At 41.0% G+C, this 22,002-nt stretch overlaps 5 protein-coding genes across 7 annotated transcripts; 3 read left to right on the top strand and 2 right to left on the bottom strand.

Moving 5' to 3' along the window:
• Positions 1–1,939: 1,939 nt before the first annotated feature.
• Positions 1,940–6,471, top strand: elob (elongin B). 2 transcript variants are annotated; one of them, XM_020645746.3, is made up of 4 exons: positions 1,940–2,009; positions 3,707–3,841; positions 4,680–4,788; positions 4,980–6,471. In XM_020645746.3, the coding sequence occupies exons 1-4, from the start codon at positions 2,007–2,009 to the stop codon at positions 5,090–5,092; spliced, it is 360 nt and encodes a 119-aa protein (XP_020501402.1). In that variant the 5' UTR covers positions 1,940–2,006; the 3' UTR covers positions 5,093–6,471. The 2 variants fall into 2 exon arrangements, with proteins under 2 accessions (XP_020501402.1, XP_020501401.1); XM_020645745.3 differs by lacking the exon at positions 1,940–2,009 and adding an exon at positions 2,016–2,126.
• Positions 6,472–7,157: 686 nt separating this feature from the next.
• LOC109992949 (putative nuclease HARBI1) lies at positions 7,158–9,390 on the top strand. Its single transcript, XM_020645736.3, has 3 exons — positions 7,158–7,889; positions 8,270–8,501; positions 8,598–9,390. Exons 1-3 carry the CDS (start codon positions 7,584–7,586, stop codon positions 9,308–9,310), a joined length of 1,251 nt encoding a protein of 416 aa, XP_020501392.2. The 5' UTR covers positions 7,158–7,583; the 3' UTR covers positions 9,311–9,390.
• A 774-nt stretch (positions 9,391–10,164) lies between these two features.
• si:dkey-66i24.7 (uncharacterized) lies at positions 10,165–12,310 on the bottom strand. Its single transcript, XM_020645739.3, has 2 exons — positions 11,980–12,310; positions 10,165–11,733 (listed from the first exon to the last, which is right to left on the bottom strand). The coding sequence occupies exons 1-2, from the start codon at positions 12,071–12,073 to the stop codon at positions 11,138–11,140; spliced, it is 690 nt and encodes a 229-aa protein (XP_020501395.1). The 5' UTR covers positions 12,074–12,310; the 3' UTR covers positions 10,165–11,137.
• Positions 12,311–12,495: 185 nt separating this feature from the next.
• armc5 (armadillo repeat containing 5) lies at positions 12,496–18,485 on the top strand. The gene is made up of 7 exons (XM_020645714.3): positions 12,496–13,420; positions 13,515–13,545; positions 13,645–13,755; positions 13,979–14,873; positions 14,969–15,753; positions 16,139–16,271; positions 16,517–18,485. Exons 1-7 carry the CDS (start codon positions 13,031–13,033, stop codon positions 17,973–17,975), a joined length of 3,804 nt encoding a protein of 1,267 aa, XP_020501370.2. The 5' UTR covers positions 12,496–13,030; the 3' UTR covers positions 17,976–18,485.
• A 996-nt stretch (positions 18,486–19,481) lies between these two features.
• Positions 19,482–21,449, bottom strand: cox6a2 (cytochrome c oxidase subunit 6A2). 2 transcript variants are annotated; one of them, XM_020645717.2, is made up of 4 exons: positions 21,290–21,449; positions 20,849–20,924; positions 20,453–20,595; positions 19,482–19,789 (listed from the first exon to the last, which is right to left on the bottom strand). In XM_020645717.2, the coding sequence occupies exons 2-4, from the start codon at positions 20,922–20,924 to the stop codon at positions 19,700–19,702; spliced, it is 309 nt and encodes a 102-aa protein (XP_020501373.1). In that variant the 5' UTR covers positions 21,290–21,449; the 3' UTR covers positions 19,482–19,699. The 2 variants fall into 2 exon arrangements, with proteins under 2 accessions (XP_020501373.1, XP_020501371.1); XM_020645715.3 differs by having other exon boundaries at positions 20,846–20,924.
• Positions 21,450–22,002: the final 553 nt, after the last annotated feature.

The following is a 22,002-nucleotide window of genomic DNA, read 5'->3' on the forward strand; positions in this document are numbered from 1 at the left end:
CTACTGTTAGCATTTACACACGGAAATGATTTCACTATATGAAGAACATTCAACAAATGAGAATCACATTTGTTGTTCCTGAGATGAATCTACAACCATCAGGCCACTTTAGATATGCAAAGACAAGTTTTGGAGAGACTGATTACAGATTTATGACTGGAAACAACTACAGCCCTTTTTTCCGTAAGGTTTAATTCAAAATATGTCAAAGAAAACCCCATATAAGTTACAGGAAAATAGCTCAATGGGAAAGTTTCCAACAAAGCATTTCTCAATTTAATAGCTTTATTCCTTCTGTGCATCACACTTTTTTTTGCTATAATTCACATGAAAATTAAGCCACTTTGTCACAACACCATAATAAATGAGAAAACCCCCCAACTGATTGTAGCTGATGCCCTGAATTGTATGTCACAGCTGTTGTCGGTTCAGCTGTCTCACTGCAGCGACAGCTGTTAGCAGGCAGAGGAGAGGAGGAAATGAGTCCTTCATATAAAAGAAGCAACAAGTGCAAAGAAACAGCTGTTTGCTTTACAAGGAAGGGAGTCAATGTGCAGGTTTAGAAATGGTCTGATGATGAAGGCCTGTTCAGAATGGTTGAAAAGTATTTTGATCCTTAGGTAGTTCACCTGAAACCAAAGGGAGGCATGTTGCTCATTAGAAAGCTACCTCTCTCTATATATTTTTTTAAATAATAATTTATTTTTTTAGACTTACTGTAAATGCCTCTATGTTTATTTAAAATACATGACCCATGGGAGGGGTGGGAGGGGGGGGGGGGGGGCTGTGAAAACTCCAGGTTTGCAGGGTTGTGTTGTCATCCTCTTCTTTTATAATTTATTTTATTTTTTTCATTGTAATTATGACAATGAAATGGATGCATGAATTACTACCTAATGAATGTATTGGATGATATTCACCTGTAAAGGCTGTCAAAATAAATAAAAAGGTGGTCAAAAAAAAAGGGAAAAAAAGAAAGTAATACGTCAATCTTCAGTCTTAAACTGTGTTCATAGCAGAGCAGGACATTTTAAAGAAAGTAAAGAAGGCATCGCTTTTATCTTTGACGCAGAACAGGCTGATATTGTTTCAGTGAGATGAGTTATTTGCTATTATGCTTTTTTAATGTTTACTTAAATGTCATCAACCTGCCAGGGACTGCAGATGTCTAAATCTGGCACATTTATTACATGTGTGACTTTGTTGCTCTTGTTAATTAATGTGCGTTGTCCCTTTTAAATAAAGAAATCTAAAAAAAAAATCTGAAAGAAATCTATTGGATCAAGGAAATTTATATCAGAGCAAGCGACATGCAGGTGTGATAAATACCTTTTTAATCTGAGAGGTAATGATCTCTATTCTCATGTATTAACAAGTTAAGCAAAACACATTTTAGCAAACAGTTCTTTCAAAGGTCTTTTTATTGATAATAACAGAAAATAGCTTTTACTGTACAGGGAAATATTTTTCTTTTCTTCCCCCCACCCACCCTTAACAAAAACACTCATACATGTCGCAAAACATCCAAACATGAGACAAGCCTAACCCAGACGACAAACAACCACAGCTGCACCTAGAAGTCACATTCTGAATAATAAAAGGTCAAGGTCAACAATGAACACATATGTACAGATAAGGGCAGTCCTTCCTGCGAACTCTAAAGGAAGCCGAGTTGCATTTAAGAGTTATGTTGGTATATAGGATGCAGTAACACACCCCAAACTAACAAAATACTTGGACGAGAAAGAGAAAAAAATAAAGAAAAAACTAAAAATAACATACAGAACTTGACAAAAATAAATAAATCATACCAAGAAAAATAAGGAAAGATCTGGTTAAAAATTCTCTATAAATATAAGACGGGTCCCACTACCGCCACCTAACGGACGGTGTCGGAGTTGCAGGCGCGGCTGATGTGACGTCACAGTTTGTCGCTGTGCAGCAGGAGGCGTTTTTTTTTTTTTTTTTTTTTTTTTTTCAATTCAGAGTGCGACCAACCGCAAGAAATGGTGAGTGAGGAAAAACACACACAGACTCAGTTTGTAACGTCCTGTTGACTGACCGCATATTGATTTAGTTTGCTACACAGTCTTTCTGTTAACACGAAACCAAAAACAATGTTTACGGTCAGTAGCTCGGCTCAAAAAAAAAAGCGGAAAAAAAACAAAAAAAACGAGAATGCCTTTTGTTTAGCTAACCCCAATGCTATCGAGGATTAGCTCGTTAACGTCAACAGTGCGGCTGAAGATAGCTTCACACCGCGTTTTATTTCTAAACACCGGTGTTGGAAGTGTCGCAAGAGAAGAGTCCAAGGAAAATAAAGTCGTTCTTTTGTCCAGCCAACAAACTTTTCTTTTGATGAAATGTCTGGCGAAGCGCGGAGAAGCTAAGTGGCTAAAGTTGTTAGAATGCTGCTCGTCTAAAAAAAACAAAAAACAGAATTAACAAACACAGCGTGGATGGTGGTGACAGGTTAACGTCGTCATTCAAGCACAATTAATAATATAATGTTAATTCTGATTTGCAACCAAAAGAAGCGAGCTGTTCTCTTAGTAGCAGATATCATGACAGGCTAGGCTAGCTAATCATGATGCTACAGAGCAGCTGCAGCACCGTGGCTCTTTAAACTCTGCTGCAGAGATCACTGTGACGTTATGGAGTTTATTTATTATACATCTTAACTAACTTATCCTCGACCTGCTGGAGCTGTCAGTTTACACAAGGCTACTAACACACACTGCTGAACCCCTGCCTACTTGTGTTGGTGCTCAATTGAATTTATTTATTTTAAATAGGGACAATGCCAATTTAACATAATTTCAAAGCAAAGCATGAAACTGATGTGCTGCATGAAGAGTATTTAGATATTGCTCATGTGCAACTCGTGTAAACAAACAGATTAAAGTGTACAACATTAAAACCCCATAATATGAGGATGCATTAAAATACATGTACACCAATGCGAATGCTGTAAACCAGTTTAAAATAAAGTTTGAAGATACTATTTATAAGTGGGTACAGCTCTGGCTTGCTTTGAGCATTTCACCTGTTTTGTAAAAAGAGATTCATTTTATTTCAGGTGGTAATGTGTTAACAGCCTTTTGATGGATCAATTTAAGACCTCATTTAGTTTTAATTTAGTTGCCTGCAGGGGTTATAGGTAATAGGTATAATCTGAAACAAATGTTTTGATAGAATAGCCATGTACTGTGGGGTGTAATGCATTTAAGTGAACTCTACTTCCATATACTATATTCTGCATTATCACGAGTTATGATATAAAATGCACCTTGTGCCTTTGCTTAGGCAGTGGCTCAGTTATGAGTGTATTGTTTACGTTTAACATAACAGAAAAGCAAAGACCAACACCACAAAGGTTAAAAACTTGCTGGAAGATTTAAAAAAAAAAGACTAGTACAGGTAGATTGTGGTTAATTTTTTTCCCAACCATAATGAACTGTATTCCTCTGTGTCTTTGAAATCAACTCACATATTTAACAAAATTCAAGTTTTTCAGTAGTTTTTTTTCTCTCCAAGTGTTGACGTTTTGGAGTATGATTTAAAATACCACATCGTGAATTAAACAGAAGTTGTTCATGAGAATTCAGCGTTGATCGAATGACTAACTTTTTGGGTAGAAAACGTTTCTGTCAGACTACAGTATGTGATCTCCGTTCTCTTTCCTCTGTCCAATGATCTCACGCAGGATGTGTTTCTAATGATCAGACGTCATAAGACGACCATCTTTACAGATGCCAAAGAGTCTACCACAGTCTATGAACTGAAACGCATTGTGGAAGGTATTTTAAAGAGGCCACCAGAAGATCAGAGGCTTTATAAGGTAAACTAACTTCAAACATTACATTTTTTCTTTTGATAGAAATAACTGTGAGCAATGGAAGTTATTTATCATCAAGTATATTAGTGTAATAAGGGGGGAATGAAACATGTACAGAAACTTGCAGCTTTTGTTTTATTGTTGCTGCTTGTCACATTCAGCTAAGCTGTGTTTTATTATCTATAAAAAACAAATTCATGATTTACCACTTGGTGATTGAGAAGACAGTCAACAGGAAAACATGACGGTATTAACTTGACTGCTTCTTGGAATAAGGTATACCAGTTGCAACATTTAGTCCATTAACAGCTCTGTATTAGTATAGATTTTGTTTTATCATTAAAATGATCCCACAGCATTATTTAGTGGATTAATCAATAATATAAATATAATAATAGAAGATGACTGTGGTAGAATTTATGATTTACTTTACTGCATTAATCAAAAACATTCAAACTATCTTATTTTTTCAGCCTTAACACATTTCTTATATTATCTACCGGTATATTTCTACATCTTAAAAACAAATGTTTATCGATGTTGTATCATAAACTCTGATATCCTGTCATAGAGGGATTGATCCATTGTGGCATCACTGGCAGAGCATTAAAAATGTAACTTATTTTTAACTGCAGCCTTAAATTTACACAGAAGTGAGGGTGGATGCTTAACATCAAGCTTTGCCTGACACTGTAACAAACTGTGTCTCCTCATTCCCTTCTGAAACGTTGAACATGGTGTCTGAACGTTGTTAATATTCACAGTGTGGAACAAAACTGTAGTGAATGAACAGCTGGCTCTGCACTGCTTTTATCTTTTTTTTTTCTAATATCTCAACTAGGATGACGTGATGCTTAACGACGGACAAAGTCTTGGAAATTGTGGCTTCACAAATCAAACAGCTCGACCACAGGCCCCAGCCACGGTGGGCTTAGCTTTTCGTCTGGGTGGTAAGCACCTCACTCTGTAATCAACCTCATATCAGCCCATTTGTGGTCTAGGTTTTAGTCGATCCGTAATTGTGATCTTGAGTAGCTCTGATTTTCTGCTGTGATGTGCATTCCTTTGGATTATTAATCCTCTTTCTCTCTCTCTCTCTTTATTTTCTTCTTGTTGTGTCTCTCTCTCTCTGTCGTCTCAGATGATTCATTTGAGCAGCTGAGGATTGAGTCTTTCTCCACTCCCCCAGAGCTCCCTGACGTCATGAAGCCCCAGGACTCGGGCAGCACAGCCAACGAGCAGGCTGTTCAGTGAGGGAGGGTGCAGAGAAACGATAGCGACGCAAAGGGGGTCCAGAGGGAGGATGCACGGGGGGAGGGAGGGGTTGATTTTTGGGAGGAGATGCCTCAGCGTGAGAGTTTTACCCTGCCGACAACAGACCTTCAGCTGGGCATAAACATTTTCAAACACGGATTCCCCTTGTGGTTAATTTGAGGGTGGGCGCTTCAAAGTGATTCATTTGTCCTGATATCGGTGAACGCATGCTAGATAAATTGATAATTTCACACAAGACCCTTCAGAGATACCTGACGGACTTGTCACGACACTGTCAGTCATCCATGGGATTGGTTAAGGCTGAACGTAAAGAATTGTACCTCGTATTTAATTAATTCTAGTCTTTTTGGGGGGTAAGGTTCTGCTGCCTTACTTGTGTTTTTTATTTTGCTGGCTTAAATGTGGGAGTTGATAAGGTGTGACATTTTTAGGCTTTTATGTTTGTGTGTTACTTTATTAAACTATTACTAGGATTTAACATGTTTTTGGTCTTTGGCCTGAATATGTGTTGCGACAATAGCTAGGAGTTTGTGAATTTCTGAGTTACTATCTGTATTTCAAGAAACTTTTGGACATCATGAATCTGAAAACAAAATAGATTCACTCATTTGGCAGAAGATCTGGCATTAAGATGAACATTTCTTGGTATTTTACGTATCAGTAGTTGTAGTTTTCATACTGTAGCTGCTCACAGAGGTTACTGAGACTGAATGCGCTCAGTTGTGGGTATCTACAACACTGTAACACTGGTGTGGACCTGGTGTTGAAAATGAAATGATCCACAGGCAAAGCAGCAATCAAAAATGAATTGATAATGATTATTGATTTGTTTTCATTATTTTTTACCTTATTAACAAAAGGTGGAGACTAACCAACCTTCCTCTCCAGTGTTTGATTGTAGCCCATTACATCTTGGAGATGTTGATGCGTAGTAAACCTAAACCGCTTTAAGTTAAAACAAGTAGTTTATACTGTGCGTGTGAGTGGTGGGCTGCACATTCGACTCTTCATAATTCATCAATCATTGCTCTGCTAGGTTTAGTTCATGCTGCAACTGTGTTGTATTATACACCATGAATACCTTAATGCACAATGTTTCCCTAATATAAAAGGTGAATTAGTGGTAAACTCCTCTCCACATCCAAATATCAAATTGTATAACACTGGTTCTCACTATCCAGAAAACTACGATTAAAAAAAACAACAATCCCCCATTAGTTATGACAGGAAACTATTTTCTGACCTGGGGTGTTGAAAAAATAGTTGACAAACGCATTTAAAAATTGAGGCTGTTAAACAGTGGGACATGATCAAAGTTGCACTTGTAACTGATTTAACATTAAAACAACTGTTTTTCACCCTTTTGCACTGTGGTGTTTTGTATGCCGTTGTTGTCAATTCTAAACATGTTAACAGAACAGTACACTCTAATATGTACAGGAACTGTTGGATGAAAACTATTTAAAAAAAAAAAAAGATTTTGCTGATATGGGGAGTTGCAGTGACCATGTGGTATTTCAGGAAGGTCTGATATAAAATAAACGCTGGCAACCAGTCACGTATGGCTTATGCTAAACTATCCTCCCTCTGAGGTGTTTCGAGATATTTAGTAAGTAGGTACCAGAACGATTTGTTTTGCAAGCTTCCTGTTTTGTTAACTAATGTAAAAGATAACCGTAGACGTACAGATCTGTGTAAGTATATATTATATTGGTTACAAAACTGCATCAGTTTATTCAACAAATTATTTATTCAATTAATGAACTGTCTGGTTAATAAAATGAAATTTGATTAATGCACTTCAAAATAAACCAGATCACATTTTGGAATTTTGAAAAAGCGAGTATTGTCAATTTTGTATGGAAGCCCATTTCTGCCAGTTAAAAAAATAAAAATGAAAATAATAAAATCATAATGAGATAAAAAGTAAGTAAAAATTATGAGATAAAAAGTCAAAATAATGATATAAAAAAGTCAAAATAATGAGATAAAGTCAAAATTATGAGATATTAAGTCATAATAATGAGATATTAAGTCATAATAATGAGATAAGTCAAAATAATGAAATTATGAGGCTTTATTATTTTCTTTTCTTTTTTTACTGGCGGAAATGGACTTCCATAATTTTGCATGCCAAACTATAAATGAATAAACTATTCAGGAGGAAAAAAAAATCCTATTTGGGAGTCCAGAAGTTTGGACCTCTCCCTGATTAATTGGCAAACAGAAAACGCGACAAAACAAACGTAACTAATGAGCAAATTATATTAGTTGTTCCGAACTTTCCAACAGTACTTGAACGCATCGTACATTAGTTAGCAGGCTTGCAGCCGGATTGTTTTGTAGCATTTTACTAGCATTGGTAACGGCTGCCTGGCTAAGCAGCAGCTGTTTGATGAACTTTTTGAGTGCATAAATAATGCACTTCTTTTTTTGAAACAGTCTTAGCGGTTATAGATGAACTAAACGCATGGAAATGGATATTAGTGAGTGTGTGTTATCTGCAGGTAGAGCCGTGTTGGACATGGTGGAGCGCGAGTGGCAGCCTCTTTCCCCGGGCGAGCTGGAGCAGCGGCTGGATCAGGCTGTGGAGGAGATCTTGGAGGCTGATCTGATAGCAAAACTGAAAACTCAACCTCCTCCCAACTTATACGTCCAGTTACTTCCGAGTCAGGCTGATGTACAGCCCCAAGTTTTGCAGACGACAGCATCCAATTTTCAAGAAAAAGACGAGACCCCGGAAGATCTGCACACATCAGACCACTCTGCAGTCCAGGTACCAAACTTTCTGCTTCAAATCCTGAGACTGTTGATCTTAAAATAGCTGCACAAATCAAGCCAAGCAAGGAGGCAAGATCATAATATTACTCACCTGCAATGCACAAAAAAACAAGTGTTGTTATCTTCTTTTTTTTAAAATATTCACTTAAGTACTTACAGTATTCAACCTATTGATACACATTTACATATATGATGTACTTACAATGATCAAATATCCACATAAAGTACATCAGTAGACATTGTCCAGTCCTTCTCTGTATTTTATTTTTGTACCGTAATTAATACCAGTTTAACCGTACACACAGTTCAATCAACTGACTTACTAATGTTGCCTTTTTTTTAACAAAATGTTCTCATAATTCTTTTTCTCATCAGTACATTGCGGACCTGCTTCAGAGCTCCAAATCCAGAACTCGAATGGCAGGACGGGCCTGTTTATCCCTGTCCCAAACCGTCCAGCTGTCCCTCACTCTGCTTTCTGAGCGTGTCAGCTACCGCTCTGTTTCTCACCGCTTCCACCTGGAGAAAGGAAACATCCACAGGATCTTCTTTTCTTTCTGTGAGCGCATCAACATGCTGGGAGAGAGGCTCATCAGATGGCCAGTCGGTGGGTTGACCGCAGTGTTTGTTCAAGATTTGTTGGGATGATCATTGCGGTGTTGTTAATGTATTTAAAAGGGGGGGTTTCTTCTCTTTCCTCCAGGCACTGAGGCTATAGAGGCCCTTGTTCCACTTTCCAGTCAAGAGATGGAGGAGGAGCAAGGAGTACCTCTAGTGTTGGGAGTGTTGGGACACACCAGCATCCCTATCCGTCTGCCTATGGGGAAACATGATGTGGACAGCACTGTGCCTAAAGTAAAACGGATGAAAACCGAGGCGTATGCCGACTCCTGGCTCAACCTTCAGCTGGTATGTGACATCAATGGCCGGTTCTTACACTGCAGAATCAGCAAAGGGTCAGACGTGGACAGAGGCAGCGCTCTGAGAGACAAACTCAAAGACCATCCTGAAATGATGCCCTCTGGTTCCTGCCTCGTGGCCCAAGCCGGTTACCCGCTCTCTGCTCAGATTTTGACTCCATACTCAGGAAGCCTCGGACCAAGAGAGGAGCTCTTTAACAAAACGCTGGAGGGACATTTTCAAATACTGGATCAGGCGGTTGCCAACCTTAAAGCCAGATTTCAAAGGCTCCAATATCTTGATATCGGGAACTATGATCGAGCCAGAATTGTTGTGCTGACTGCCTGTGTGCTGCATAACGTGTTTCTGGACATTGGACAGGTGGTACAAGGAGATGTTGAGAAGGAGGAAGCTGCATCCAGCGAGGTGGAGGGGGAGGTAGATGAAGAGGGTGTACAGAGACGTGACACCATCTCACAATTGTTGTTCAAGAACTTTGACTCTGGAAGCAGATGATGTGATAAGATCTGTCGAAAATGTTCTGTTTATGGATGTTAGCGTAAAGTTCTGGAGAATAAAAGATCGTTTTAACAGAATCTCTAGTAGTTTGGTTTGTCAGCACACAACACCAAAATCAAAATGAACAGAAGTAAATCTGGGAAATACAGAAGAACGACAAATGTTGATCAAGCCAAATGTCTTACCTGTGTCCAGAACAGTTTCAACTCCTGCTTTTAAATTTTAGTTTAGGAAATAAAACGTAAACCTACGATCATCCCAGAATAGACTCTTGGACTGATAATGGTTTATCGAATCAATAGGTAATATATTTCTAAACAAATAGAAGTTTATGAAACAGCCAATATACGCTTTGTGTATAATAGCAACAAATCGTGGTTTATTTACGGTGATATTTTGTAACACGCTCTGGCGCACTAAATGGAGACACGGGAACATTAACAATGAAGAGGTCGTAAAAATGAATTCTGTTTAGTTTGATAACTCATTGGACTGGAACGCATCGTTAAGCCAAAAACAAATGTATCTTAACACATTTATCAACAGTTCTGATCTTAATCGTGTCATCTTGGAGAATATTTGAAATGAGCTGTAACAGGACATAAATATTGTTTTCACTTGTTTTTAAACTCCTAACTGCAAAAAAAAAAACAAAAAACAATGTCGCAGTTCCTCACTGTCACCACAGGAAGTCGGAGAACTTTTTAAAGAGCGTTGAGACCAAACACAAAGCAAAAACTTTCCTTTGGTTTCTCATGCAAATAAAGCTGTTTTTTTTTGTTTTGTTTTTAGGCGCACAGGTTACCAAGCTTATCAGGTAGAACACCGATAATAAGACAGTCAAAAAAACAAAGTTTTAATTGTCTGTCCATGGCAAAATATTTATTTTGGGGAGGGGACATTTACAAAGAGGATATTAAATGCAGAATGTTTAATTGAAAGTTATTAATACTGTATAGTGTCTCAAAAAAAGCAGATTAAGTCATTAAAAGGGAAAGCTTTTTGGGGCGCTGGTGGTGCAGTGGTTAGTGTGCGCGCCCCATGTATGAAGGCTATAGTCCTCCAAGCGGGCGGCCCAGGTTCACATCCCACCTGTGGCTTCTTTCCTGCATGTCATTCCCCACTCTCTCTCTCTCCCTGATGTACGACTCTATCCACTGTCCTATCTCTCCATTAAAGGCATGAAAAAGCCCCAAAAGAAATCTTTAAAAAAAAGAAGTGAAAGCTTTTCTTTGAAAATGTATCTGACAGCTCTTAAGACTAACAATGTTAAGTATCAACATTATATATTTTGAATTTCCCTCGGGATCAATAAAGTATCGATCTATATGTGTTATTATTATTATAACTACACATTGTTAGGTTTTATTTTGAAGATACTTGATGATGACAATCATGCCATCATCATTGTGGTTAGCTTGTCGGTTTCATTCTTGTGCCTGCGATACAATAACATGTAACAGATATTGATATATTTGTATAAAAAGGTGGTACAGTGATGGAAGGGTGTCTGTATTAGACAGCAAACTATCGTACACTAATTCAGTACAAAAATAACTGACTTTTTCATCCAATGAAGCGTCAACAGAAAACATGAACTTTAAAGACCTGATGGTGGTTTAAACAGGAGTCACCCAGAGTATGTATGATTTGTTGGTCTTATTCTGAACTAATGATTTTGAAACATTTGACATGTGTCAACACAACCAATCAGCAAATGTAAATAACAAACATTCTATTTTTCTCTCTATGTGCAACATTATAAAAAAAAAGTCTTTGGTAAGAGCTCATGGAAGTTTAGATACCCTTCCCATCGCTTCTGGCCTAATGTCCATCTGTGGTGCTGCTCTTCTGAGCCAGGCTGGAGATGGCCTGTGCCAAATTGTTAATGGCCTCTATCTTTCTCTCCTCCAAGTCTTTCTGTTGGGCCCACATGTTCATCTTCCTCTCCTGCAGCTCCATGTACAGCTGTAGGACGTCCTGGGGAGGCCTGGGAGCGCAGGGGGCAGCTGTGGCAGGAGGTGTAGGGAGGATAGGGGTGAACCTCTTGCTAGCTATGGCTCTGGCTACTCTGGTGCCACTGAGCTTGGCCCTTCGTTGGGCTTCAACCTCCTCCCTGCTCTTATCCAGGACCTCATGCATGGCACTGAAGAACTCCCAGTGGACGCTGGCTGCCCCGAGCCTCTTGGCCCTCTCAGCATTCCTCCTGTACGTCGCCAGTATGTTTCTCCACTTAAGATCACACTCGTAGGCCTTCACAGCCACATCGGTGGCATCTGCCTCTCTCAGCTTTGCGTTCACCTTCTCTGCCACCATTTCCCAAAGTTTCTTTTTCTTGCACACTGGCTGGTCAAAAACTTGGTCCATTTCAAGTCTGGTGTTGACAAGGTGCCATGTTGCCTGCAGTGTCCATATAAATTCTAGAGGGGAAACAAATGTGCATGAATGTGACTTTCTTCTGAATCTCTTACAAGTTTTTACAGATGATAATCTTTGACATCACTGGTGTCATTGAAATGTTATTCATTACCAGTTTCATTATTAACAATTAATTAATTCATGACGATGCTCACAGCAGAGACTGCGCACACAGACTGTGTGAATAATGCCCTCCTCGCTTAATGCGAAGTCACTAGATACAACATGTTTCACTTCAGTGTACAAACCTGCTTTGGATTTATCCGTGTCCACACTGGACACGACCGTTTCCTTTCCTTCCACTTCAGTGCTTTGTATCACAATAGTCTCGATTACCTCCATTGTGTTATATCGAGACAAATAAATTAAGTCTAAGTTGTTATTTTTTCCATAAGCGGTGTATCTACCGTGGAATTTAACAACCTTTCAGAGACAGCGATGCAGCGACACGCGTCGAATAAAACGGTGACTAAAACAACGTCACTCGGCAGCATGGGAAGTGTAGTCCATTTGGTTGTTTAGTGACGGACCTTTACGTTATCTGGTGTACTAGCTAAACTACAATCCATAAACGTTGCGACCTTTTTACGTCATTCTACCCTTTGTCGTTGTTATTGGAAATGTAGTTTTTTTTAAAGGAGGACATTTTGGACGCGTATGCGAAAGCAGCGAATTTAAACTACAAGTCCCAGGATGTGTCTACCGCCCCACCTCTTAACTCCCTGCTCCCTCCCTCGTTCGCCCCTGTTTTGTTGTTTGGCTAAAGATGGCGTTAGCGGCTAACACAGACGATTGCAAAAAATTTTCAACAAAATTATTCGACCAGTGGTAACAAAACATGGATCAAAAGGAACTTAAATTCGTCATTCAATGTGTAAACACACGGTATATTGAGAACAAGGCACGTCCATCACGTAGAATAACGCTAGTTCGGCCTTCGCACGATGTAGGCCTGTTTTAGAGGGAGTGGACCGAAGCTGTTGGAACTCCATCTCCCGTCGGCGAGTGCGGCGTCAGGTGGTACAACTTTTCCTCTTCCATGGTATCTGTAGTTCTTTTTTTTTTTTTTTTTTGACTACATCAGAATGTCATTTTTTGGAAACTTAAAAAAAGAAAAATCATATGGGAAACATGTCAAGCAGTTTAGTAATAATTCAACATGATAGAGCGTGTGATTTAATTTATGAGCATTTCTCTGTGTACGTTCAGTAATGCTTGACAGTGTGTGTGTAATACCTGTCTGAACTGAGAGGAAGAAAACTAAAGTAACTGAACAAGTAGCCTGCAAGGCAGAGGACCATGGCTGCATCACCTGTTCAAGGTGACTGGAAACAATCCCGAATAACCTCCAAAGAAGGGAATCCATCACCAGAGTCGTCTTTGACCTGGTGCTTGGCTCATCTCTCCAAACCCAAATCAGGGGCTGAACCCCACGGGCATGGAAAGTCTGACTCAGGTGGGGGCAAAGATGTGGATAAGAGGGCCGCAGTCTCTCAGTGGAAAGCCCTGGTTGCTATAAGGACCAAGCACATCAAAGGTGACAAGGCTGGCATTGCAAGATTCAGAACTCAAAGTGGTCTACGGCCCCTTCTGGACCTGCTCAAAGACCCAGAGTGCTCCAGGAAAACTCTGGACTTGGCTCTTAGCATCCTGGCAAACTGCTGCACTGAGCTGCAGACGCGTATAGAGGTAAGAAAAAAAGTATTCATTTAGTATTTAAAGTCGTTCATCTATAAAACCATACGTTAAAAACGCTCACATTGTGGAATGTCTGCCACTTTAGGTCCGTAAACTGGATGGAATAAGTATTGTAGGTAAGTGGTCATTATACATTCCTAAAAGGGCTTTATAAAAAGAAGGTATAATCATGGCTAATATCATGTAATCTTTGAATAACAATGACTTTTTTTCAGTGGAGATCCTCAAGAGGAATGTGGCACAGGTGACTGTCCAGAATCGAGCAGCCCGCGCTATGGGAAACTTGGCCATGGATCCAGAGAGCTCTGCGTTAATCCACTCTGCTGGTAAGTCTGACACGCCGGCATGTCTCACAGCATCATTTTCTGTTAACTGACAGCTGGTTGAATTGTACTGTTAAAGAAGCAGCAGATTATCATTTATTGTGCAGAAGGTTTAACAGTAGTGTGTATGGCCTCAGAAACTTTTGATATCATCTGTGAAATTACTTTGTTGATATATTTTATTATTCCCCAGACTAAAACTTTTTTAATATGTTTTCTTTTACAGGTGGTGTTCCTCTTCTACTCCTCTGCTTATCTCATTCTTCTGCCCCATCGTCCCCAACTGCTGCCCCACCCAAAGACCCCTGCCCTAAACTGGAGTGCGCTCAGTCAGCTGCCCGTGCTCTCCTCTACCTCTCAGATACCCCCTCTAACCGCCTGTCACTGCTCACCCAAGGGACCTTGTCTGCTCTCGCACCTCTCATCGCTCCGGAATATCCCCAGGGGCTGAGGCGGGTGGCGCTAAGGACCCTCCACGAGCTGACCCGGGGTTGTGGTGTTGAATGCGCCAGGGAGGTGTCCCGCTCTGGAGTCCTTGCTCAGCTTGGCGTCATGGCCACAGCGGAGCCTGTTAAACCTTTTGAGGAGCTGGCACTAAAAACCCTGGCCAACTTGTGCTCCCAAGGCTGCCTGCGTCCCCTTGTGGGGTCTCTGGGAGCCATTAAGAAATTCACTGAGGAGGTCAAAAGTGATCCACTGAAGTCAGGAGTCTTCTTCAAGGCGCTGTGCTTGTGCTGCAAGGAGGCGGTTAACCGTGCCAAAGTGAAGGAGAGCAGTGGATTGGAGGTGCTAATTGGCTTCTTGGCAGCCCATCAAAGTCACCCCCTTTCCAGGCTAGCAATCCTGGCCTTTGTGGACTTTGTTTTTGATGAATCTGCTATGGAGCAGCTGCAAGAGTTAGGGCTGGTCCCCCTGCTCGTTGCACGACTAGTCGAGCTCAGCAGAGGCGAGGAACAAACGGCTGAGAAGACAGATGTTAACCTCTCCTCCAGCATGTCTCCCACTGAGCTCCTGCCCTCGACATGTTTCGACTCCTTTGACTTTCCTCCTCCCGAGGGCTTCAAGAAAGAAGAAGCTTCTAAGGAGCAAAGTCTTTGTTCATCAAGTTTTTTGAGTCTCAGGTAAGAAAATTAGTTTTCAAGTTATTAATATGATTAAATATCCTAATTTTACTATGTTCTATTGATCATTTACACTCTGATTGTTCTCTGTTCAGGTCCTGGTTGATGTCTGAGGGTTTGATCTCTTCAGAGGGAGACCTTCTGGACTCACCTGGTGCCGATGGCGAATGGGGGAGTCTGCAGATCCCGGCGTCTTCGTCACCTCAAACCTCCTCCCCGAACCCATATTCCCTTCCCCCCCTTAAAAACTCTCCATCCAACCCTATTGCCTCATCAGTTCCTAAAAAGGTGTCATCTTCAGCCAAGCCAATGCCAAACACATTGAAAATCCCCGATCCAGCTCCTTCTAGTCCTCAACCTTCCAGTGCATCAACACCACATACACATGCCAGTTCCTGCACCATCTCCTCTCCCACTAAAACAACTCAAACACCAGTGTCTCCATCCAAATTCTCCTCTCCTCACAGGAGGAGGCAATGTGCTCAGTCAGCAGTTAATCTGACTAAATTCAACTTAGATACCCCTCCCTCTGTGTCCCGCCCAATGGCTTACCACCACCCCTACCACCCTGAACCCTGGACGCCCGAATCACCCATCCTGCTGCTGCTGTCCCGTTTCTCCCACGCCACAGATCCGAGCGCCGCTCTGGTCAGCTCGGGCGTCATGACCGGCTTGCTGCACTACCTCACCGAGCACCCGGACCCAAGCAGCAGGTGCCTCAGAATGCTCTGCAGACTGAGCTGCAACCCAAACTGTTTGCAAGCGCTGGTCCGCACCGGTTCGGTCGCACTGATTCATCACCACCTCTGCCAGAGAGAGGGGGGATTAGAGGGCGAGGAAAGGCAGACGAGCAGAGTGAAAGCCAAAGTCAAGCAACTTGGTAAGACACAGGGCTTGGTGTGTAGTCATTTCTACCACTAACTCTTTAAATTAGAGAGTTATTATTTGACCTACAAACCTTTTCTGTTTAACTTCAGTTGTGAAAAGAAAACCTGCAGGAGCTCACTGCCTTTAAAAACGTATAGACATTTCACAATTAATGATTACTGTAGTACTAGTAGTGTTGTGATAATTATTGGTTTAATCATTAAACTTGTTTTTTTTCTGTTTAAGTGTGCACCAATTAACAATTTCAGACCTCAATAACTTAAAACATTCCCCCTTTTTGACACAACTATAATTAGAAATAGTTCAATATAAGTAAACACAATATGCTTTTATTAATATACAAGGGTCCATAACTCTTCAACCCACTGTCTCTGTAGGTAATACTCTTCTTAATAATCTGCGAGTCCAGTGTGAGTCTGGGTTTGGGTCCGGGGTTCTGGCCCATGTGACGCTGTCAGGCTCGGAGTCAGACAAGATGAACTGTGCGCTGTCTCTTCCGTTAATCAACAGGTGAGTGGTACATCTTCATCATTATGAGCTCAGTTACATGAGATTCTATACATGTCATGTTTGTAAGTGGTTCATGGCCCTCGTCCTTTTCTTCATGGCGCCATTGATTATATTCCTGTTGTCACAGTTTTACAATTTTCTTTTAAATGCAGTTCAGAGAATTGTTTCTATTTGTGTTGTACAAAGGTGATCCAGATGATGGTCCTCAAAGACTTGCGCTCTTTAAATGTTCTTTTTCTCAACAGCAACAAGTCCCTGTTGAAGAAACTTCTCCTGGACAGCGGGGGGCTGCTCTTGGCTCTACAGCCACTTGGTTGCCATGAAGATGACGAAAATGAAGACCACCCGGCTGACTGTAGCAAGTTGCCCTCTGAGTGGTTAATCTCTCCGAATTCGGGCATGACTTCTCGGCACCACTCGCTGTACTTCTCCCTCCTGTTTGGATGCCTGTCCACCCTGATGAGTGGCAGTAAAATAGAGCTCTACAAAAAACATCTAAGACTGGATACATCTCCATTGGACATTAAGACAGACAGAGATTCACCTCCTCCCTCCAAAAGGCCTCGCCTGACTAACATGTGTCCGTACGGAGACTCCGACTTTGACCTCCTGTTGCTGCTGGACGACGGGACTCGGGTCCCAGCTAGCAGGGAGGCTGTGGCTGGGGCTGAAGGGACAGGCAGGGTCGGCTCTGAATACTTCAGGGCTCTGTTGAAAGGTGGTTTTGGAGAGGCTCAGGCTAGTGCAGACGAACCCATCCACATTAAAGATGTCAGTGTAGGTATCCTGCTACCAGTTCTGCATTACCTGCACGGATGTCGCTTTGTGAAGGACGTAGAAAACCAAAAGGAAGGAGATGAAGAAGGAAGAAAAGGAAGGTGTCAGGTTTTGGAGAAATTAGTCTTTGAAGGTCTGGGAATCTGCCCGAAACAGAATGATGATCACTCGACTGAAGACTTAGCTTTCCAGAAAACATCTTTGGGCGAGATGATGATCGGCGCGTGCAGATTTTTGGTGAATGAGCTGCAGAGTGAGTTGGAGGATCTCTGTGCGTCTCTCCTCCTGTCCTGTTCCACCGGGGCTTCTAGTCGAGCCCCCAAAAAGGAAAACACTGAAAAGTCCGCTCCTCCAGCGGACCAAGAATGCCACGAGTCCGCTGATGCCAACCTGGCTAGACGAGCATCCGAGTTAGAGTTGACCGGATGTGAAACAGAAAATTTAACAGGACAGACAAAGAAACCAAACAGCTCACCAAATCAGACAGATAGTCTTAAAACCTGTTCACCTGTTGACCATAACACAGTGAAAAGTGTGGCTCCAGTTACCACGTCAAGCGTCAGGTCATCAGTTGCAGACAAATCACTCATTCGAGAAGAGTCGAGATTACGACCAAAGGACTCGATGAAAAGCTCAAGACAGCTTTTAAAACCGGCAGCTCAGAAATCTCTTCCCTCCACAGCAGCGAGTACAGGCGAGGCCCTGGCTGCCCTCCTCCCACAGTTGTACTGGTTTTCACAGCGGTACAGCTACCCTGCACTGGGTCAGGCCTGCCTGTCTTCACTGCTGGGCTGTGCGGACTGTCCTCAGACATTCGCTTCCTCTTCACTTGCCAGTGATTGCCTTTCCCGGTTTGCCAGAGAGGCCGACTGTTTGGAGACTCTGAAAAAGGATCTACTGAGTCTGGCCACAGCAGCTCTGAGCTGAGCAGGGAGGGATACACTGAGTGGGGTGATGGGAGACGTGAATTCAGAGTGCACAGGTTATGTTAAAGTCCACTTTGGGGCTTGCTCTAAGCCTCTAAAAAAAAATTACAACGGCAGCATGGTTACTTCAAAAACAAGCTGTACAAATGTCATCAGTAAAGGACTGGTGATTTATTTTCATTAACTGGAAGCAGACATTTCTGTTTAGTTTCGATGTTATCTAATATGAACTGTCGCGTGCCCCAGCATGAAATGGTTTATCAATATTTTTTCTTTTTCTTTCTAAACTTCCGATGACATATATATTGTAATTTTTTTTTCTTAATTGGGTAAACCGAGCAAATGTCTGCAATGCATATGATAAATGTCATTTAACAGGAAGTACTGGAGGAGTTGTTTTTGGAGCCAGTTGTTTATTTTGTACATAGAGATCATATGGATAAGCGGATATACGCGTATAGAAAGAGTCCAACTGTCCCATTAATGCCTCTGAATATATTGTTGGAACATCTTCTTGGCTCTTGTTTTCTTATTGTTGCAGTGTGAGTTTACAGGCCGTGCTCCAGGAACCCGACTGTGTGGCTTTAGTTAACATGATTTATACTTACCGGTAAGACTTTTAAATACACAACAGACAGTAAAACAGTTCCTGCTGAGTTCAGTATAACCCTTCCCTTCTCATTCATGGCCTCCAGAGGATGACTCACTCAGGAGGCCATGAATGATAAGGGGGATGATTTTTGTGAGCCCCAAAACTTTTACTTTCCATAAGTCTCTAAAAAAACAGTCAAATATTTTCACTTGTCTCATATTTTGGATGCAAATGCGACTACACCACAGCATTTAATGTTCTTATATTTGACATTTTTCAAAGGGTTTTATTTGATAGAAATGATATCTATCAGAATATATACGTTTAAGTACCAAAATCCACATCAATTTAGCTGTAATCCTTCTCTCTCACACTTCTCTTGAAATTACATAAGGGTGATTAACTGTTCTCTCAGAAACCAACATTTTATCACCCTTGAATGAGCACACAGCTGAAATCTGCTGAAAGACAGTCACATCTGGATTGAATTGCTCTTATATCCATTAAAAGCAAGTGAGTTAATGGTGCTTGTTTAAGAATATCTTTCAGTGAACATTAACACGAGGAAACGGTCTCTGTAGGAGTGAGTCAAAAACAACTGTGTGGTCCATGGTGCTGAACTTATACGTCCCCCAGCGCACCCGCGTGAGTCATTGAGGTTTTTTTAATCGTACTTGTATGGCAAAGGAGTCATGACGCAATGGAATTAGCTTTATCAGGCTTTCTCCTTTCAGCTTATTTTTCCTGCCAAGTAAAATCATGGACTTCCTGAGCCTTCAATGAATCCGATATAAACCTCTCATGTTTAGGATTCGAACAATTCTGAGTGAGATTTAGTGTACTGAAAAAGACACCATAAGACAGAGCAGTGCATTCTGCTGTGACACTTTAAAGATCAGAAACAGGTCTATGAAATTAGGTTCAAAAAACACATTTTAATTTAAGCAATGAGGATTGATTAAATGGCACACTTCTGAGTTACACAAAAGAAAAGTTACTCATCATAATTGAACACGTATTTATTTATGTCTTGGTGCACTTTCTGTTGGCGCTACCTCTTGGCCCCTCAGTGAGTACAATCAAGCCAAGTACACTGCAGACAGGAAAACAGCGGAGAAATGTGACCGATCGTCTTAGTGATCGTGGCCCTCAAAACCATCAGGCAGAGCATTGGTGTGAGGGTTGTGGAACAGAGAGTGGTTTCCATCTCCCCAGGGAAATCTCTAAAGAATAAAAATACAGAGTCAGCGAGAGGAAAAACACATATATAATATATATTCTATAATCTGTGTGAAAGATTCAGAATCAGAATGAGTTTCTATTGCCAAGTACATTTACACACGCACTTGGTTTGTTGGTGCAAAACACGTGGCGAAGAAATAGAGCAAAATAGTAAGACGCTATAAAACAGCAGTGCTCCTAATGACAGGAACCTAACGAAGAACAATATAAAAAGAATAAAGGAACAGAGAAGGTGCAATGGAGGAGCTGCAAAGATTTTCAGTAAATAGAAAAGATTGCCTTTATTATCATTGCACATAGCACTACAAAATGATCTGTGCTTCTCTTCAACAAAAACAACAAAATTCATCACATTCAGCCAAACAAGCATCCTTGTAACTTTAAAAAAAAAGTTATCGACAGAGGAAGATAAAAAAACAAGCTTTGAGAAAAGTCGAGTGCATTCAGTGCAGTCTAAAATGTTTTAACCTCTGTTCAGTACATGCACATTTGTATAGATATAAAGTCTTATTGCAACCTGACAGAAAACCAGAACAATGTTTAACACGGGTAGCTTTAAGAAAAAATACAATATTGCACATTTAAATATTATTCAGCATTGATTTCTGATTAGGTAGGTGTGCGTGGAGACATCTGAGACTCACCTTGGTGCGGATGCGCAGGTGAGGATATTGCACAAACTCTGGTGGCTCATGTGAGTGAGCCTGCATCTTCATGTAGGCATTTGCCATGCAGACCCCGACACCAGGCATGGCCAACACGAAGGAGAGTATCTTCCATGTCCTCGCTGTGGAAAACAGAAACATCACTGAAAGGCTTTATGGACAAAGAATTATAGCAGCTGTGTCTCTGCAGAGTCTGAATCAGTAATACAGTGTGAATAATAATACAAGTTTCATTTTGAGAGAGCTTTTTAAGACGGCAGCACAAAGTTTGAAATTGCCTCTGTAAAATGAACATGGGGGGGGGGGGCTGCCACCTCTGAAGACATTCAGTTAATGTTCAACACAACTACTGTATGTATGACAAGGACTTACAACCTCCACCCTCATGGCTCGAATGTGCCGCAGCAGCAAACACCCGACGTGCGGCCAAGGCAGCTGGAGACAGAGACATCTGTAGAGGTGGAGAGAGATAATAAGAAAAAAAGATTTATAGACATTTGCACAATATTTAATATTATGGAAACCACCAGGATAGGAGACACTGACCTCATTTGTATTCTATTTTGTTTTAATGCCATATTGAAGTTATGAGTGAATAAAAAGAACCTTACATACTGTCATATAAACATATTAACATGCAGTATATTTCTCAGATATAAAGTAATTTCTAGAAGAAATCTGTCATGTGGCTCTGTGCAATCAAAGGACAAGCTATAAAATATCAGGCAGGATCAGGGCCTACTAGTTCAGCTGTTTACCAGGACTTATAGAAACCTTTCAATCTCTTAAAATGAAAGAGAATCATGCAAAACTTACTGTTCCTTAAGCAGACAATATCCAAAGTGCTTATTTTTTCCCACTATTTTTTCACAGCACCTGTTGTCGATTAAATGTTCACCTCCTTCCTGCTTGTTTGTCCTTCAGTCTGTCCTGATCTGAACTCAGTCTGTCAAAGGCTCCTCCCCATTACAAACTGTCCCCTTGCCAAAAACATTAGTTTATATTTGGGCAGGCGCAAAGGCGGGCTGATATGTGACGAAGAAGAAGAGGATCTGGGAGGTGGGGTGTACTGCTGCTCGAAAACGTTCAGGCTGCTTTATAGAGACTGAAATAAGGGCATGGAATAGTCCAAATCAGGTTAGAAAGATTTTATAGACTTTGGTGTGTTAGCTTTCACTTTCAGTTCTAGTGGGAGGGCAGCAGTAAGAGCCTTAAAGATGTATACTTAAAGCACCTATTGCTCAGTTGTAGTGCAAAATTATCCCTAGCTTCTGTTTATTTTCCCTGAGTATTAATCCATTCAACCCGTTTGATTGGTCTGTTCTCAATACATCAATATGCACCTTTACAGGGTTGCCTTTAAAAAGCAATAACTTTTCTCACATTTATTAAACGACCAAATTAAATTGGCTTTATTTGGAAATGAGCAAATCCACTCATTATCCTACAGCTGCCTGTTTACTGCACTGTAATGTATTGTGCACATATGGCATACCTGGAGTGTGAACTTACACTCAAACAATAATCAT

Source organism: Labrus bergylta, chromosome 16 (genome assembly GCF_963930695.1).
Source record: "Labrus bergylta chromosome 16, fLabBer1.1, whole genome shotgun sequence".
Taxonomy (NCBI): domain Eukaryota; kingdom Metazoa; phylum Chordata; class Actinopteri; order Labriformes; family Labridae; genus Labrus; species Labrus bergylta.

Coding starts and splice junctions, on each gene's coding strand:
- armc5 (XM_020645714.3), top strand. CDS start 13,031: ATGGCTGCATCACCTGTTCAAGGTGACTGGAAACAATCCCGAATAACC. Junction 13,756..13,978: donor TGCGTTAATCCACTCTGCTG/GTAAGTCTGACA, acceptor TTTCTTTTACAG/GTGGTGTTCCTCTTCTACTC. Junction 15,754..16,138: donor AGCCAAAGTCAAGCAACTTG/GTAAGACACAGG, acceptor CTGTCTCTGTAG/GTAATACTCTTCTTAATAAT.
- cox6a2 (XM_020645715.3), bottom strand. CDS start 20,924: ATGTCTCTGTCTCCAGCTGCCTTGGCCGCACGTCGGGTGTTTGCTGCT. Junction 20,596..20,845: donor GAGCCATGAGGGTGGAGGTT/GTAAGTCCTTGT, acceptor TGTTTTCCACAG/CGAGGACATGGAAGATACTC. Junction 19,790..20,452: donor ACCTGCGCATCCGCACCAAG/GTGAGTCTCAGA, acceptor TTTATTCTTTAG/AGATTTCCCTGGGGAGATGG.
- si:dkey-66i24.7 (XM_020645739.3), bottom strand. CDS start 12,073: ATGGAGGTAATCGAGACTATTGTGATACAAAGCACTGAAGTGGAAGGA. Junction 11,734..11,979: donor CACGGATAAATCCAAAGCAG/GTTTGTACACTG, acceptor TTTCCCCTCTAG/AATTTATATGGACACTGCAG.
- LOC109992949 (XM_020645736.3), top strand. CDS start 7,584: ATGGAAATGGATATTAGTGAGTGTGTGTTATCTGCAGGTAGAGCCGTG. Junction 7,890..8,269: donor CAGACCACTCTGCAGTCCAG/GTACCAAACTTT, acceptor TTTTCTCATCAG/TACATTGCGGACCTGCTTCA. Junction 8,502..8,597: donor GCTCATCAGATGGCCAGTCG/GTGGGTTGACCG, acceptor TCTTTCCTCCAG/GCACTGAGGCTATAGAGGCC.
- elob (XM_020645745.3), top strand. Junction 3,842..4,679: donor AAGATCAGAGGCTTTATAAG/GTAAACTAACTT, acceptor TATCTCAACTAG/GATGACGTGATGCTTAACGA. Junction 4,789..4,979: donor CTTAGCTTTTCGTCTGGGTG/GTAAGCACCTCA, acceptor CTGTCGTCTCAG/ATGATTCATTTGAGCAGCTG.